This window comes from Perognathus longimembris, chromosome 1, assembly GCF_023159225.1.
Source record: "Perognathus longimembris pacificus isolate PPM17 chromosome 1, ASM2315922v1, whole genome shotgun sequence".
Lineage (NCBI taxonomy): Eukaryota > Metazoa > Chordata > Mammalia > Rodentia > Heteromyidae > Perognathus > Perognathus longimembris.
The window spans coordinates 53,827,906-53,845,336 of record NC_063161.1 but is presented as its reverse complement, the minus strand read 5'-3'; the positions used below and the strand labels follow the sequence as shown (position 1 = coordinate 53,845,336).

Here is a 17,431-nt window from a genome sequence, read left to right as displayed (position 1 = left end):
TCAAAAGTCCTAAGTCAGCTTGGACTATAGCAAGATTCTGTCTCAGGATAACAAACAAACTAGAGGATGACAAATGTGAAAATGTGGAAAACTGGAATATTTGTTCACCGCTGATGAAAATGTTGCAGCCTCTATAGAAATAATTTGTCTGGACACCAGGCATAATGTGCACATGTATAATCTGAGTGATCTGAGGCAGGAGTACTGCTGCCAATTCGAGCCCAGTTTGGGCTATATAGTGAGACCTTGTCTCAATGGAAGAAAGGAAGGAAGGAAGGAAGGAAGGAAGGAAGGAAGGAAGGAAGGAAGGAAGGAAGGGGAAAGGGGAAGTGAAGGAAGAAGGGAGAAAGGGAGGAAGAGAAAGGGAGGGAGGAAGAGGAGAGGGAACAGTAAAGGAAAAAGAAAAGGAAATAAATAGAAAAAAGAGAAGAGTATAGTTCATCAAAAAATTAAACTGAACTTAGAGCACAGCTCAAGTAGAAGAATATTTGCCAAGGAAATTCAAAGCCCTGAATTCAAACACCATTACAGGCAATAAATAAACATAGAATTACCAAACCAGCAATTCCTATTTTGGAATATAAAGAATTAAAAGCAAGGGATTTAAATATATTTATATGCTCATATTTGTATGCCCATTTTTCTATCGGTATTATTCATAAGAGGTAAAAACAACCTGACTGTTCATCTGTGGATGAATGAATAAACAAATATAATTATACATATAATGAAATCTTATTTAGCCTGAAGGGGGGCAGAAATTCTGACATTTTGAAACTGATGAAACTTGAGGGATTGAAAAAAGAAAACAGGTCTGGTGTGGGGTAGGCACCAACAGGGACAGAGAGGGATAGCAATGAGAGTAAAGTAGGATACAGATGGGTGAAGTAGTTTCTTTACATGTATGGAAATAGAACAATAAATCCTAGTGATATCATTTTAAGTGGTGAGTAGGATAAAGCAAAATAATAGAGGGGGGAGTGAGGCTGGCTGCTAGAATACATTGCATACATGAAATCCCTCATAAAGCTAATGGATACTCATGAAAATATTAAATAAATTTCAAAAATGTTTTAAATGGGCTAGGCACAGTGACACACCTGTTAATCCCCGCTTCTCAGGAAGCGGAGATTACAATTTGAGGCCAGCCCAGGCAGAAAGTTTGCAAAACTCCACCTCAACAAATAACTGAGCATAGTGATTCATAGTGATCTCAGTTATATATGAGATATATAGCTATATCTCAGCAATAAGTAGGGGTATTGTGTTCCAGTCTAGTCTCAGGCAAAGGGATGAGACCCTGTCTGAAAATTAACTAAAGCAAAAAGGGTGGAATGCTGATTCAAGTGGTGATATGCCTGCCTAGCAAGATAGAGGCTCTGAATTCAAACCCTACTACTGTGGAAAATAAAAGTATTTAAAATAATAAGTTTTATTTGTTTGTTTGCTTGTTTATTTATTTCCAGTGTTGGGGACTGAACTCAGGGCCTGATTACCGTCCCTAGCTTCTTTTGCTCAAGGCTAGCACTCTACCACTTGAGCCATAGAGCCACTTCTGGCTTTTTCTGTTTATGTGGTATTGAGGGCTTCATGCATACTAGGCAAGCACTCTACTGCTAAGCCATATTCCCAGCCCTAAATTTTATTTTCTACATATTGTATTACATTTAAAAATGTAAAACTACCCTGGGCATCAGATTTCACACCTGTAATCCTAGATACTTAGAAGGCTGAGATCTGAGGATCAAAATTTGAAGCCAGTTCAGGCAGGAAAGTCCATGAGACTTTCATCTGCTTTAACCACCAAAATGCCAGAAGTGAAACTGTGGTTCAAATGGTAGGGCAAGATCATTGAACACAAAAGTTCAAGGACAGCTCCCAGGCCCTGAGCTAGGTCATTGTCTGTTTACTGTTATAAATACTGAATTTATAACATGTAGAATTATGATGGATATACAACAAAGGGAGAAAAAAAGGTAGAAAATTGCTGTAAGGTTCATATACTGTACATGAAGTGGTATAATAGCACTTGAATGTAGATTGTAACAATCTAAATTCACATATGTATGTATATGCAAACAACATTGGAAAATAGGGAGACACTACCTGAAAATAGCTAAAGCAAGCAAAAAAAAAAAAAAAAGAAAAAGAAAGGTAGAAAGGAAGGAAGAACGAAAGAAATAAAAGGAAAGAAATAAAAAAAGAAGAAAGGAGAAGGGGGAACAGGAAGAGGAGGAAAAAAAGAAATAGAGGACTGGGAGTGCAGGCCAGTAAAGGCTACCAAGCAAAAGGCTCTGGGTAAATGGGGTTTATCCCCCAAATACAAAAGTTTGTTTTTTTTTTTTTTTTTTTTGGCCAGTCCTGGGGCTGGGGACTCAGGGCCTGAACACCGTCCCAGGCTTCTTTTTGCTCAAGGCTAGCACTCTGCCGCTTAAGCCACAGCGCCACTTCTGGCCATTTTCTGTATATGTGGTGCTGGGGAATTGAACCCAGGGCCTCATGTATACGAGGCAAGCGCTCTTGCCACTAGGCCATATCCCCAGCCCCCAAATGCAAAAGTTTAATACTTATAAATCAGTGAAATTCACCGAATTAACAGATTCAAACTGAAGTATAGCACACAATGATCCCAAAAGATGTGGTAATTTTTTTTTTTTTTTTTTTTTTTTGGTCTGGGCTTGAACTCTAGGCCTGGGCACTGTCCCTGAGCTAATTTTTGCTTAAGGCTAGCACTCTACCACTTAAACCACAGCGCCACTTCTTGGTAAAAGCTTTTAACAAAACTCAGTATCAATTGCTGATGAAAAATCTCAGCACAACTGGGTAGGCAATGCACACCTCTAATCCCAGGAACCTGGGAGGTAAGTCCAGGAGGATTGTTTGTTTCCAAGTGAATGTGGGCAAAATTAGCAAGATTGTTTTTTTTTTTTTGCCAGTCCTTGGGCTTGAACTTGGGGCCTGAGCACTGTCCCTGGCTTCTTGTTGCTCAAGGCTAGCACTCTACCACTTGATCTTCTTCCAGCTTTTTCTGTTTATGTGGTACTGAGGAATCAAACCCAGGACTTCGTGTGTGCTAGGCGAGCACTCTACCACTAAGCCATATTCCCAGCCCAGCAAGACTGTCTTGAAAACAAAATACAAACAGGTCTGGGGAAGTAGCTCAAGTGGTGGAGCCCTTAAAGTTCTGAGTTCAATTCCTAGTACCACCAAAAAGAAAGAGACAATAGAGAGGAAGAGGAAGAAGGAGAGGGAGAAAAAAAAAGGAAAAGAAGAAAAGGAAAGGGAAAAAGTGAAAAGAGGAAGCATATGTCTTTTTTTTTTTTTTTTTGGTCAGTCATGGGGCTTGAACTCTGGGCATGGGCACTGTCCTTGAGCTATTCAGCTCAAGATTAGTGCTGTACCACTTTAAGTCACAGTGCCACTTCTGGTTTTCTGGTGGTTAATTGGAGATAAGAGTCTCACAGACTTTCCTGCCTGGGCTGGCTTTGAACAGTGTTCCTCAGATTCAGCCTCCTGAGTAGCTATGATTACAGGCGTGAGCCATGGGTGCCCAGCTGCATACAAAAATGTTTACAAGAGCTTTGTTTGTAATAATCCAAAACAAGAAACATCATAAATGTCTTTTTTTTTTTTTTTGCCTTGGGCCTTGGACTCAGGGCCTGAGCACTTTCCCTGCCTTCTTTTTGCTCAAGGCTAGCACTCTGCCACTTGAGCCACAGCGCCACTTCTGGCCATTTTCTATATATGTGGTGCTTGGGAATGGAACCCAGGGCTTCATGTATAGGAGACAAGCACTCTTGCCACTAGGCCATATTCCCAGCCCCCACATCATAAATGTCATGCAGTAGAAAAATACTCAGCAATAAAAAGGAATGAACTATATTCATAGATGCAAGAATGTGGTTAATCTTTAATAATGCTTACTGACAGAAGTCAGACAAGAAAATACTGTTTGGTTTCCCTTATATAAACCTTACAAAATGCAAACTTAATGGTACTCACTAGACACTATGTCAAAAATGAACTAAAAATAACTTGTGGGTGGGGATAGAAGGGGAAAACTGGGAGAGAGCTAGGAAAGGGGTGACATTGTTCAAAACATATTACCTGACTTGTTCTTTGTTTGTTTTGTTTTTTGCCAGTCCTGGGGCTTGGGACTCAAGGCCTGGGCACTGTCCCTGGCTTCTTTTTGCTCAAGGCTAGCACTCTGCCATTTGAGCCATAGCGCCATTTCAGACGATTTCTGTTTATGTGGTGCTAAAGAATCAAACCCATGGCTTTCATTTCTGACTATTTCTGTTTATGTGGTGCTAAGGAATAAAACCCAGGGCTTCCTGTATGCTAGGCAAGCACTCTACTGCTAAGCCACATTCCCAGCTTCAACTTCCAGCCTTTTAGTTTTATTGGAGATAAGAATCTTACAGACTTTCCTGCCTGGGCTGCCTTCAAACTGTGATCTTCATATCTCAGCCTCCTAAGTAGCTAGGATTACAGGCATGAGGTACCGGCACCTACCTTTTTTTGTATTTTTAAAAAAATTAGTTTATTTTATTTTATGAAGGTGATATACATAGGGGTCACAATTGTATCAGTCAGGTAATATGTATATTTCCTTTTGTGCACTGTCTTCTGTTTCCTCATACTCTCTCTTCAAAAAGATTTTGAGGGCCTGGGGATATAGCCTAGTGGCAAGAGTGCCTGCCTCGGATACACGAGGCCCTAGGTTCGATTCCCCAGCACCACATATACAGAAAACGGCCAGAAGCGGCGCTGTGGCTCAAGTGGCAGAGTGCTAGCCTTGAGCGGGAAGAAGCCAGGGACAGTGCTCAGGCCCTGAGTCCAAGGCCCAGGACTGGCCAAAAAAAAAAGATTTTGAGAAATGCAAACTTAACCTGTGACAGTAGCTCAAGCTGGTAATCCTAGCTACTCAGGAGGCTGAGATCTGAAGAACATGGTTGGAAGCCAGCCAGAGGAAGGAAAGTCTATGACACTCTTATCGCCAATCAACCACCCAAAAAAGCAGAATTGAAGTTGGTTCAAATGGTAGAGTGCCGGCCTTAAGCAAAAAAGCTAAAAGAGTGTCCTGGCCCTGAGTTCAAGCCCTAGTATGATCACAAACTAACAAAAGCAAACTAATCTATAGTGACTGGTGGTTAGCTGGGATTAGGGTAGATGGCAGACAAGGCTATATGGGAGGATTATAAAGAGGTATAAAAAAAAACTTTTGTGGTAAAATAATTATACTGAATGCAGTAAAGGTTTCATATGGATTTTTTTTTTTTTTTTTGCCAGTCCTGAGCCTTGGACTCAGGGCCTGAGCCCTGTCCCTGGCTTCTTTTTGCTCAAGGCTAGCACTCTGCCACTTGAGCCACAGCGCCACTTCTGGCCATTTTTATATATGTGGTGCTGGGGAATCGAACCCAGGGCTTCATGTATATGAGGCAAGCACTCTTGCCACTAGGCCATATTCCCAGCCCCTCATATGGATTTTTTTTTTTTTTTTTGGCCAGTCCTGGGGCTTGGACTCAGGGCCTGAGCACTGTCCCTGGCTTCTTTTTGCTCAAGGCTAGCACTCTGCCACTTGAGCCACAGTGATACTTCTGGCCATTTTCTGTATATGTGGTGCTGGGGAATCGAACCCAGGGCCTCATGTGTATGAGACAGGCACTCTTGCCACTAGGCCATATCCCCAGCCCCCTCATATGGATATTTTTGTATATAAAAACATTTTTAAAAATACACTGTTGGGGTCTGGGAATGCAGCTTAGTGGTAGAATGCTTGCCTAGCATACATGAAGCCCTGGTTTTGATTCCTCAGTACCACATAAACAGAAAAAGCCAGAAGTGGCTCTGTGGCTTAAGTGGTAGAGTACTAGCCTTGAGCAAAAGAAGCTCAGGGATAGTACTCAGTCCCTGAGTTCAAGCCCTAGGACTGGCAAAAAAAAAAAATACTGCTAATTGCATGCCAGTTATTAACTGTGAGAACTATTAAAAGCAAACCCTATTATTGTGGGAGTTGGAACAGGAAAAATTTTGTATGAAGAATATGTATATATATATATATACACACACACATCCATACACACATCCATAATTATGTATTTATTTAGTATTAATTGAACCTAGGGTCTCCTGTTTGGTAGGCATGCCCTCTATCACAGAACTATGTCATCCTTCATTTTTATATCCTTCCTTTTTGGGGGGGTACATAGGATTGAGGGAGGAGGGTAGTTTCCTTTTGGAGTCCTAGCTTACCTTGAACTCAAGATCTTCCTGCCTCAGCATTTTGAGTGCTAGGATTACAGGCATGTACTACTACACCCAACCTGATTTCTTTTTTTTTTTTTTTTTTTGGTGGGGGCAGTCAGTCATGGGGCTTGAACTCACGGCCTGGGTGATATCCCTGAGCTCTTTTACTCAAGACTAGCACTCTACCACCACAGCTCCACTTCCAGTTTTCTGGTAGTTAATTGGAGATGAGTCTCACAGACTTTTCTGCCCCAGCTGGCTTTGAACTTTGAGCCTCAGATTTCAGCCTCCTCAGGAGTTGGGATTATAGGCATGTGCCACCAGTGCCCAGCCTGATATACATTTTACAGGGCTTAATTTGAAATTTTGATCTGAAGAGGTTAATATCAAATTTAAACTTCCTATATAGAACCAAGTAAAATTATCATTTGAAGTCAAATGATATTTAAATACAGTCGTATATCAAAAGTAAAGTGAGTTCTAAAACAAAATTACCCCTATACATAGTCATTGAAAGTTTAAAATAAAAATGTTGTAATCTCTAAACTGCTGACTCACTACCTACCTCTCTGGCTCGAAGGAGCTGCGATTGCTCAATTTTTCTGAGGACATTTTTCACGGAGAATGGGATATCCAGATCAGAGCTCACTGGGTCTTGGATACTTTGTTTCTTTTTCTTTTTTTTCACACTAGTGGAAATCTGGCTTTCATTTTCCGATTCCGAGTCACTGTTGAACTTTTTTCGCATTCTGACTAACATTTTGAAATTTTGGGTAACTTTTATTTCTCCTCCTCTTATTCCTCCTCTCTCTTCTTTTTCACAGAATGTAGGCAAATGCTAATTCATGTCCACTAGGAAGCTCAATTTGGTTGTTAACCAAATTCTTATCTGGTGATGTCATAATAAAACGATTGTGACATCATCTGTGAGGACCATTTTCAGAGTGCTTACTATATGTAGAGAACAAGGCATTCCATATGTGCAATGGTAGATTGGTGAAAGAGGGAGGAAGGGTGGGAAAGTATGGACAACAGGAATGCTAAAAACGTACAAGATGGGCTGGGAATGTGGTTTAGCGGTAGAGTGCTTAAGCAGCCTAGCATGTATGAAGCTAGTGCGCTAGCCTTGAGCAAAAAGAAGTCAGGGACAGTGCTCCCTTGAGTCCAAGCCCCAGGACTGGCAAAAAAAAAAAGTAGAAGATGTAGCTCTACTTAAATGAACTTTAAAGCATTGCTGTTTAGAATTCAAGATCCAGAGTTTCAAATGTAATTGTTCCTTCTCTCTTCTTGGAGTTTTGCTTAAATATTTGTAAGCCTGTAGTGGAATATTATGTTATAATTTCCTCAATTGTCCTTTAACTTTTCCAAGACATGTAGTAACTGAATATTTGGACATCACACTCTGCACTACCCCATTCAGTTGGTATTTCAAGGAGTCTGTCTGAAGAATGCTTAAGTTCCATAGTTGTACTTAAAACTTTGTAGGTAATGCTACAGGCTGCTTTTTACCTGAAAAGAAATATAATTTGGGCAGCTGTGATTGAAAAGTGAAATAAATGATTTAGGAGACTGGAACAATTAAAGGACAAGATGTTTTTATTGGTTCTATAGCTTCATGTTTTTTTGCTTATTTGTTTTTTTTTATTTTTCATTTAAAAATAGAAGAGAGCCAGACTCGTCTGTAATCATAGCTTCTCAGGAAGCTAAGACCTTATTAGGATCATGGTTTAAAGCCAGCCTGGGAAGAAAGTTGAGGTGTATGGCTCAAGAAGTAGAGTGCCAGCCTTGAGCAAAAAAGCCCAGGCCAAGTTCAAGCCCAAATACCAGTGCGCGCGCACGCACACACACACACACACACACACACACAAAAGAGAGAGAAAATATATAGCAAATAAGTATGTGCTCAGCACCTGAAATGTGCAAATACTAATATATTTGTCATACTTGTTTCAGATATTTTGTTTGTTTGTTTATTTTTTGGCCAGTCCCGGGCCTTGGACTCAGGGCCTGAGCACTGTCCCTGGCTTCTTTTTTGCTCAAGGCTAGCACTCTGCCACTTGAGCCACAGCGCCGCTTCTGGCCGTTTTTTCTGTATATGTGGTGCTGGGGAATCGAACCTAGGGCCTCGTGTATCCGAGGCAGGCACTCTTGCCACTAGGCTATATCCCCAGCCCCTCAGATATTTTGTTAGTTTTTCTTTTCAGTTTTTGCTTCCAGTGCTTTTCATTTTGAGACAGGGTCTTGCTATGAAGCCCACACTGGCCTTGATTCACAGTTCTTTTGCCTCCCATAGTGCTATACATTAGGGTGCCCTATGTTTTAAATAAAGGAAAGTAATACAAAGTTAACTTCCCCTTTTGTTCCTTGTCTGTCTCATTCCAGAGTCAATGACAATCATGAATTCGATGTATCTGTGACTATTATATAGTTTTACTGCAACTGTGGGTATTCATAAACTATGTTGCAATACTTTATAGGTCTTGAGTTTTATGCACATTGTATATAAAAGTTCTCTACAAGAGGGCTGGGAATGTGGCTTCCTCTTAGAGTGCTTGCCTAGCCTGCATGAAGCTCTCTCTGCATTTGATTCCTCAGTACCAAATAAATGGGAAAAGCTGGAAGTGACCCTGTGGCTCACGTGGCAGAGTGCTAGCAGCCTTGAGCAAAAGAAGCCAGGGACAGTGCTCAGGCCCTGAGTTCAAGCCTTAGAACTGGCAAAAAAAAAAAATCTACAAGAACTTCCTATTTAATTTCTTGTAAATTTACTGTGAAATTAATCCTATGCATTTTGGTAAATTTTATATAGTAAACAATTTAGTCCTTCTGGGAAAGGGAGGAAGGAAATCATAACATAGTTTTTTGTTTTGTTTTGTTTTTGGGTGGGTCTTGGGGCTTGAACTCTGGGCTTGGACACTGTCCCTCTCAGCTATTTAGCTCAAGGCTAGCAATCTACTACTTTGAGCCACAAGTCCACTTCCAGTTTTCTGGTGGCTAATTGGAGATGAGTCTCATGGACTTTCCTGCCTGTGCTGGCTTTGAACTGTGATCCTCAGCCTCCTGAATAGCTGGGATTACAGACGTGAGCCACAGGCAACTAGCTTTTTTTCTTTTTTCCTTTTTCTTTCTGCTTCTTCTTCTTCTTCTTCTTTTTTTTCTTTTTTAAAGATAATCCATAGAGTTTTTTTTCTTTAAAATGTCATTGTCTGAGTGATTCCCTTCTTATTTTCCCATGTTATTTTGTTTTTTTTTTTGTTTTTTTTGTTTTTTTTGGCCAGTCCTGGGCCTTGGACTCAGGGCCTGAGCACTGTCCCTGGCTTCCTTTTTGCTCAAGGCTAGCACTCTGCCACTCGAGCCACAGCGCCACTTCTGGCCGTTTTCTGTATATGTGGTGCTGGGGAATCGAACCCAGGGCCTCATGTATAAGAGGCAAGCTCTCTTACCACTAGGCCATATCCCCAGCCCTCCCATGTTATTTTGTAAGCTTTATTTTTTTTTTCACATTTGGCATATTCCCATCAATTCTTCCAAAGAAATTGATTTTAAAAAATTGGTAGAAGATCTTTGTTTCATGCCTTGAAGTCATAACATTCATTCCTTCTCCTATAAATCACAATTAAGAAGGGTAACAATTAAGGAGAATTATTATTTATAGAAATGTGAAGTCTAATTAAAATATCCAATGTTTTTATACCAGTTCACATCTTTAAATGCTTTATTGATAACAATATTAAGTTACAAAAGCCTTACATGTATTTTGTTGTTTACCCTAGTAGAGACAAAGCAACCTAAAAGCTTGTCAACTAAATTAATTTAGCATTTTTTTCTCTCTTCCTCTTCCATTTTCCATGCAGCATGGAATTCATCATCAACTGGGAATTAAGGCTTTTTAAAAGTCAGTTTTAAACTTTTTCTTTACCAATTGAACAAGCATTTGTTAAGACACTTATGCAATTATTATCCTGAACTAAGAAAAATTTATGATAGGATTTCTATGAAAAACTGAAGAACGACAAAAAAAATTTAAGATGGAATAATCAAGGGCTAACAAAGGACATGAAGAGATCTGTGGGAAACAGAGTCTTTGGGAAAAACTTCTGGAGAGAGATGGTTGATTGACAAATGAAGGCACTAGAGACTGGGAAGACATCTTGAGCCATGGCTTTGGAGGTGAGTACTACAGAGTTTTTATTTGGGGAGGGGGTGAAGGCATCCAGTTTTATCACTGAGATAAAGTAGTTTAGGAGTGATGAGATTAGGAAGGTGTAGGCTACCCTCATCAGCAATTTAACAGTAGAAAGATTTTGGTATTTAAATGAGAAAGTGAGGTGTTTCCTTTAAGGTAAAGCAAAGAATGTTAAGTTATTCAAAGCAGAGGAATCAGAATCGGATTTAAAAGGTTTTAATTTAAAGGAAACCTTCAGTTTGGGAAGATTTTTAAAAAATGGAAGAAAATATTGAAAAAGATCACGACAGGATTAAGAAAGGTATTTGAACAAGTATATTAGTGGGACTCGAAGGGAAGGATAAGAGGATAAATCTAGCAAAACTTAGTTAAAAATTAATTTTATTTTTAATGCATTTTATTTGAATAAACTAGAATCTCAATGAAAATAAAGTAAACCAAGCACTGTAGCATAATAATCTGGAAACCTAATTCCTGCGAGTTTAGGGCAAAGTTCTTTAAAGGTGTGTCAGGGAAACTTGGCAGTTATACACTTTAGCGTTAAACTGGGAATATTTTAAGATTATTTCACTCATGTTTTACTATAGTAAGCATTTAATATATGGAAGCTGTAATAAGTAAAGCAGCATGTTTTCCCTGTAACTTAAAAAAAAACCATGTATTCTGTTCTCTCCTCCCCGCCCCCCCCCCCCCCCCCGTGAGCCTTTACATTTTAGCAAGCTTGGGTGTTTTAGTACAAGATCGGCTTTTAATTAGGTCTGGATATTGAACTGTGCAAACCACGGTGTTACTAGCAGTGAGGTAGCTTGGCAAATGATTAAGAAGCTTCGGTAACATTTCCACACTATCCCGTGGCCCAGAATGGTGCCTCCTTATTGATCGTCTCCCCCTAACCCCCTGCTGCAGACAGAAGGTGGTACAACCCACACCGCCGCTGGCTTAAAGTTGGGCCAGAGTAGGTCGAGCGCGCCTTGGGCGGCTTCTCCTCTCGGAAGTAGTTCGTCCCAGAAACCGGAAGTAGTTGCTGTTTCAAGGGAGGCGGGACCAGGCGGGTGAGGCCGCAGCGGCTGACGGCGGGGGGAGGAGCCGGGTCCACTGCCGGGTGGAGGGGCCAGGCGAGTGTCCTTATCCTAGCGATTGGGGCTCGGGCCTGTGAGCCAGTTGGAGTCGCGGCGGCGGGAACGAGTGGAGGGTCCGAGTGGAGGAAGATATGTTGCTCTTCGTGGAGGTGAGCGGATTCGGTCTTGGTGTTCCTCTCTAAGGAGAGCTCCGGAGCGTGTCGGCGCCTGCGGGTCCCAGCGCCATGTGACTTTCCAGGCCCCACACGCCGCGGAGCCGGCAGACAGGCTGACACAGCACCTGGGCCGCGCAGGCCCGCCGCTTCACTCCGCGCGCCCCCAACACTTTAGGGAGCTGTGAGGGGGCGAGGCCCGCGGCGGGGGAGAGTGGAAGGTGGGGTGTCGGGGACTGGTCTGGCGCCGCGGCGTGAGGACCAGTGGGAAAGGAAAGTGTCCCATATGGACCTCCTGAACGAGGCAGACGGGCGGGGGGCGGAGTCTGTCGGGGAAATGGGTAATCAGGTGGGCGCCTTCTGCTCGGGAGACGGGGCCTCGCGGAGCCGTCTGGGAGGGAGGTGAGCAACATGTGGGATCGCGCGGGGGGGGGGGGGGCGGGAGGAGAAGGTGAAATGCGGTTACTTGTGGTTGGTTGTGTTTTTCCTTTAAATTTTCTTTGGAGTGTTTTGAAAAGAAAATCGAAAGCGTTTTGGCAACGTCTACCAAATTTTGTTAGGTCCTCGTCCTTTCTGTCTCTGGAACGTTCGAGGAGGGGTTGGTGAAAGCGAGTTACTGTGAACAGAGAAGCCAATAGGATTTGGAAGCCTTGAAAGGCACCGCTTTGACCTTTTGTAAAAGTTACTCGGGCTGCGGCTGCGTGTTGCGTGTTGATTTTGTGAACTGATTAAAAAGGTCTTTACAAGGAAAATTCCAAGAATGAGAAAACTTCATCAGGGAAGAGCCTCTGTGTGTGTGTGTGTGTGTGTGTGTGTGTGTGTGTGTGTGTGTTTGAACAATAGAAATACTTTTGTTGCTTTAACGGGGACGGCTGTTGTGCTTGTTAGGTTTCAAGGTAGTGGTAGCTGCCTTATAGAAGTACGAAATTTAGTTTTCCTCATTTCTATCCAGTTGTGTGCACTGAACATCAGCTGACTGCCTGGCTTGTGCTTTGAGTAGATTCCAGATCATGTTGTACTTACATTGTGGAAACGTCAAAGCAGCAAAGCTGCAACTTGGCATTTGTTAACTGTGCCCGTAAATATAATCTTTTCAATGAGGGAAGGAATTTACAGGTTGTATAATGGACTCGGGACCACCCTTTAGGGGACAGGGGGCTTTGAAGTGGTGTGGTAGAATTTTACTCTGTAGTGTTCCAGCATAAAGTAAATGGCTTTACCTTTTTCTTCAGTCTGTTACTGTGAAGCTGATAAATTTGAGATCTATAAGTTTAAGTATTTTTTAAATTTTTGTTTTGGTACAGATATTGAGACTTGAACTCAGGCCTCTATTACTTGAGCCACACCTTCACTTATGGGCTTTTTGCTAGTTAATTGGCGATGAGTGTGTCTCAGATTGTCTGCCAAGGCTGGCTTTGAATGAGGATCCTCAGATCTCAGCTTCCTGAGTAGGTCACATTATAGGTGTGAGTTACCAGCGTCCACCTTGCTAGGTTTTATTTTATTATTTTTTTTGGGGGGGGGGGTCGGTCATGAGGCATGAATTCAGGGTCTGAGCGCTGTCCCTGATCTTTTCTGCTCAAGGCCAGTGCTCTGCCACTTTGAGCTACAGCTCCGCTTTGGGTTTTCTTGTGGCTAGTTGGAGATAAGGGACTTTTTCCTGCCTAGGCTGGCTTAGAACTGTGATCCTCGATCCTTGTATCTCAGCCTCATGAGTAGCTATGATTACAGGTGTGAGCCACTGGCGCCCAGCTTAAGGTAGGTTTTAAAAAGGCACTGCTACCTTAGAATATGTCCCCAATAGTGGATATTTATTGGAATATTCCAAGCAAATCTCTACTTTCTCTTTTTGGTTCAAGACTGGAACTCAAACTCAGTACCTGACACTTTCGCTCTTGGGCTTGTGCTCTACTAACTGAGCCCTACTAACAGCCCTGAAGGGTTGCTTATTTCTTTTTTTGTTGTTGTTTTTGTTTGTTTTTGGCCAGTCCTGGGGCTTGGACTCAGGGCCTGAGCACTATCCCTGGCTTCCTTTTTGCTCAAGGCTAGCACTCTACCACTTGAGCCAGAGCACTGCTTCTGGCTTTTTTCTGTTTATGTTGTGCTGAGGAAGCCCAGGGCTTCATGCATGCTAGCTAGGCAGGCACTCTACCACTAACCCCCATTCCCAACCCTTCTTCCAAATCTTTAAAAGGTTTGAAATTGCCAATACTTTCTGTTTTGTTTTTGCTTTGCAGTGCTGGGGATAAAACCCAAGTTAAGTGCTCTATATTACTCTTCTCCCTCTTTATTTTATTATTTTATTTTTTATTTTTTGCCAGTCCTGGGCCTTGGACTCAGGGCCTGAGCACTGTCCCTGGCTTCTTTTTGCTCAAGGCTGGCACTCTACCACTTGAGCCACAGTGCTACTTCTGGCCATTTTCTATATACATGGTGCTGGGGAAGCGAACCCAGGGCTTCATGTATACGAGGCAAGCACTCTTACCACTAGGCCATATTCCCAGCCCCCTTCTCCCTCTTTAGCATACATAACTAGTATGAGGTTTTCCTTTACCTTGTCTATTATATACTTATATATTCCTAGTCCTCAGTCTTTTGAAACAAGATCTCCATAGCACAGACTGGGCTTGAACTAGAGATCATCCTGCCAAGTACTGGTACAGGTGTGCCTCACCATGTCAGGGTTGTTTATTATGTTTCAATCTGTTTCCCTTCAACAGAGTTAGAAATTACACTTTATTTAATCATGGTTAGTTTGTTTTAGAAATGTTATGCCAGGAAAATACTGCACATTGTAAGTGTGTATGTTTTTACCAGCCAAAAGAAAAGAACATTAGGTTTGTAAGCTGGGCACCAGTGGTTTACACCTGTAATCCTAGCTACTCTAGAGGTTGAGATCTGAAGATTGTGGTTTGAACCTAGCCTGGACAGAAAAGTCTGTGAGACTCTTCCGTTAACCATAAAAAGCCAGAAGTGGAACATTAGAGCACTAGCCTTGAGCATAAAAACTCAGGGACAGCTATGCCCAGAGTTCAAGCCCCAGGACTGGCCAAAGAAAAAGAAAGTTAGGTTGGGTTTCTGCCTGTATTTTTCACAAATGTCATGATATTCTGATAGTGTGCAGTGCGTTTATTATTTTTGGTGATACTGGCGTTTTTAATTCAGTGCCTTACACTTGTTAAGCAGGTGCTCTTCCACTTGAGCCCCCAGCCCTTTTTTGATAGTTTTGGGGGTTTTTGGTCAGGAATAGACTCAGGTCCCCATCCTCCTACCTATGCCTTCTTTTTTTTTTTTTGGCCAGTCCTGGGCCTTGGACTCAGGGCCTGAGCACTGTCCCTGGCTTCCTTTTGCTCAAGGCTAGCACTCTGCCACTTGAGCCACAGCGCCACTTCTGGCCGTTTTCTGTATATGTGGTGCTGGGGAATCGAACCCAGGGCCTCATGTATACGAGGCAAGCTCTCTTGCCACTAGGCCATATCCCCAGCCCCATCTACCTATGCCTTCTGATTATTTGGGGTCTGGTTTCATATTAGTTTTTTTTTTATTAGTGTAATTACATAGTAAGGTCTGAATATATAGTATTAAAATCAGTCAGACCTGGGCCTCAGTGGCTCACACCTGTAATCCTAGCTATTCAGAGGGCTGAGCTCTGAGGATCATGGTTCAGAACCATCCCAGGCAGAAAAGTCTGTGACTCTTATCTCCAAGTAACCACCAGAAAACCCGAAGTAGCGCTATGGCTCAAAGTGGTAGAATAGTAGCTTTGAAAAAGTAGAAAAGAAAATCAGAAACAACACATTGGTTATTTGGCCTTTTGTTAACTAATGTGTGTGTGTGTGTGTGTGTGTGTGTGTGTGTGTGTGTAGTGGTTGAACTCAAGCCCTTGCTGACACTCAGAAAAAGGTACTCTAGGGCTGAGAATATGGCCTAGTGGTAGAGCGCTTGCCTCATTTACATGATCCCTGGGTTCTACTCCTCAGCACCACATATCATATAGGAAAAGCCAGAAGTGGCTCTGTGGCTTAAGTGGTAGAGTGCTAGCCTTGAGGAAAAAAGAAGCCAGGGACAGTGCTCAAGCTTTGAGTTCAAGCCCCAGGACTGGCAAAAGAAGGAGGAGGAGGAGGGAGGGAGAGAGGGAGGAGGGAGGAACTCTACTATTGAGCTACACCTAAGGCCCTCTCTGATACTGGTTCTTATAACTTCATGATATAGGCATTATTCTCAATGAGGGAACCAAAAAAAGTGAGATATCTAAAAGTTATTCAGATGGAAATAAGGGGACTAGTTTGAAGTCTGTCTTAGTTTGCAATTTTTCCTAATGCAGTGATTCTTAATGTAGGTTACTGGGTAGAACTGAAAGAGTGTGTGAGCTTGGTTGAGGAAAAACTTGCCCATTTGTTCTACCTAGCTTCTAACTAGAATCTAGAATCTTTAAATTTTAATAGTAGTAACAGGCTTATGTGACTTTGTTAATAGGAAAATCAGGTAGTTTTTTGTTTTGATGGTTTTGTTGTTGGTTGTGGGGCTTGAACTCAAGGTCTGGGTGTTGTCCCTGTGCTGCTCAAGACTAGCACTCTAGAACTTTGAACCACAGCCCTACTTTGGGCTTTCTGGTGCATAATTGAAGATAAAAGAGTTCTCATGGACTTTCCTGCCCAGTCTGGCTTCTAACCTCTATCCTCAGTTCTTGGCCTCCTGAATAGCTAGAATTACATGTGTGAGCCACTGACTGGCACCTAGCTATATTGAGTCATTTTTAGTATTAATGTTTGACATTTTAAAATATGTCTAAATGTTAGTGTAATAGAGACATGTGTATATTCTTAGAATGGGTCAGGTTGTTTCGTATGTATCCATATATATATATATATATATCTTGTATAATACATATCTAACCTGTCTACTGAAGCTTCACAGTCTCTTTGAAGTACTAGTCCCATTTTAGAAGGGAACTAGGGCATAGGCCTAAAACTGTCCCAATATTACATAGCTAGTGTTGAAGCTAGAGCTATAACTTTTTTTTAAAGAGTCTTAATTGTTAACATTGGAATTGAAGGTATGTAGAGAAGGGTCAATGGTGTCAACACCATTTAATGAGTCATTTTTTTTCACAAATACAGAATAAAATCACTCTAAGATAAGGAAAAAAAGGTTTTGCTTACTTCAAACTTGGGATTTCATGTCTTAGCCTACCAGATGCTGCAATTTAGAACTTCTAAACCCTTGAACTATACTGTAATAGATAGCTATAGACACTAAACATCTTATTTTTTTGTAATACATGTGGACCTGACCCTATATACAAGGGAAAATACTAACTTTTTAGTATTTTATCCTGATTTTTAAAAGTTTTTAATTTTTTTAAAATTCTTAGCCCTGAAAAGATACAGTGTCTTATCTGAAAAGAGGTTTAAAAAAGTTTAGGCAATTCTTAAAATTGTCAGAGTGTTCTGGTTTAAATTCTTTTTTTTGGTTGGTCGTGGGGCTTGAACTCAGGGCCTAGGCGCTGTCCCTAAGCCTCTGTGCTCAGGGCTAGTGCTATACCACTTGAGTCACAGCACCACTTCCTGGTTTAAATTCTATTACACATTCTGTTAAGTTTGAAACAGCAGTATGTACTTTACATCTGAGTGCTATCACATTCACATTGTTGTGCAAACCATCACCACTATCTACACCCAGAACTAATTTCTTTTGGGAAAACTGAAACCCATTGTGGTGCATACCAGTGATACCTGCACTTGGAAAGCTGAGGTAGGAGGTTTCAG

At 41.7% G+C, this 17,431-nt stretch overlaps 2 protein-coding genes and 1 long non-coding RNA gene across 9 annotated transcripts in view; 1 reads left to right on the top strand and 2 right to left on the bottom strand.

Moving 5' to 3' along the window:
- The window catches only part of Fam186a (family with sequence similarity 186 member A), a 47,421-nt gene extending 40,424 nt beyond the window's left edge, over positions 1 to 6,997 (bottom strand). Inside the window, exon 1 of the mRNA XM_048342100.1 lies at positions 6,815 to 6,997. Coding sequence (XP_048198057.1) covers positions 6,815 to 6,997 — 183 coding nt within the window. The remainder of the gene's footprint in view (positions 1 to 6,814) is intronic.
- Larp4 (La ribonucleoprotein 4) overlaps positions 1 to 17,431 on the top strand; it is a 150,564-nt gene that overhangs the window by 86,382 nt on the left and 46,751 nt on the right. For 3 of the 7 annotated variants that reach the window (XM_048364421.1, XM_048364429.1, XM_048364413.1), the window contains one exon: positions 10,101 to 10,416. In XM_048364421.1, coding sequence (XP_048220378.1) covers positions 10,405 to 10,416 — 12 coding nt within the window. In that variant the 5' untranslated portion in view covers positions 10,101 to 10,404. Of the gene's footprint in view, positions 1 to 10,100; positions 10,417 to 11,494; positions 11,661 to 17,431 lie in introns of those variants that run through there. The other 4 variants (XM_048364404.1, XM_048364445.1, XM_048364393.1 and 1 more) reach the window with 2 other exon arrangements.
- Positions 13,894 to 14,593, bottom strand: LOC125364871. The gene is made up of 2 exons (XR_007213583.1): positions 14,218 to 14,593; positions 13,894 to 13,939 (listed from the first exon to the last, which is right to left on the bottom strand). It is a non-coding gene; the product is annotated as an uncharacterized LOC125364871 (long non-coding RNA).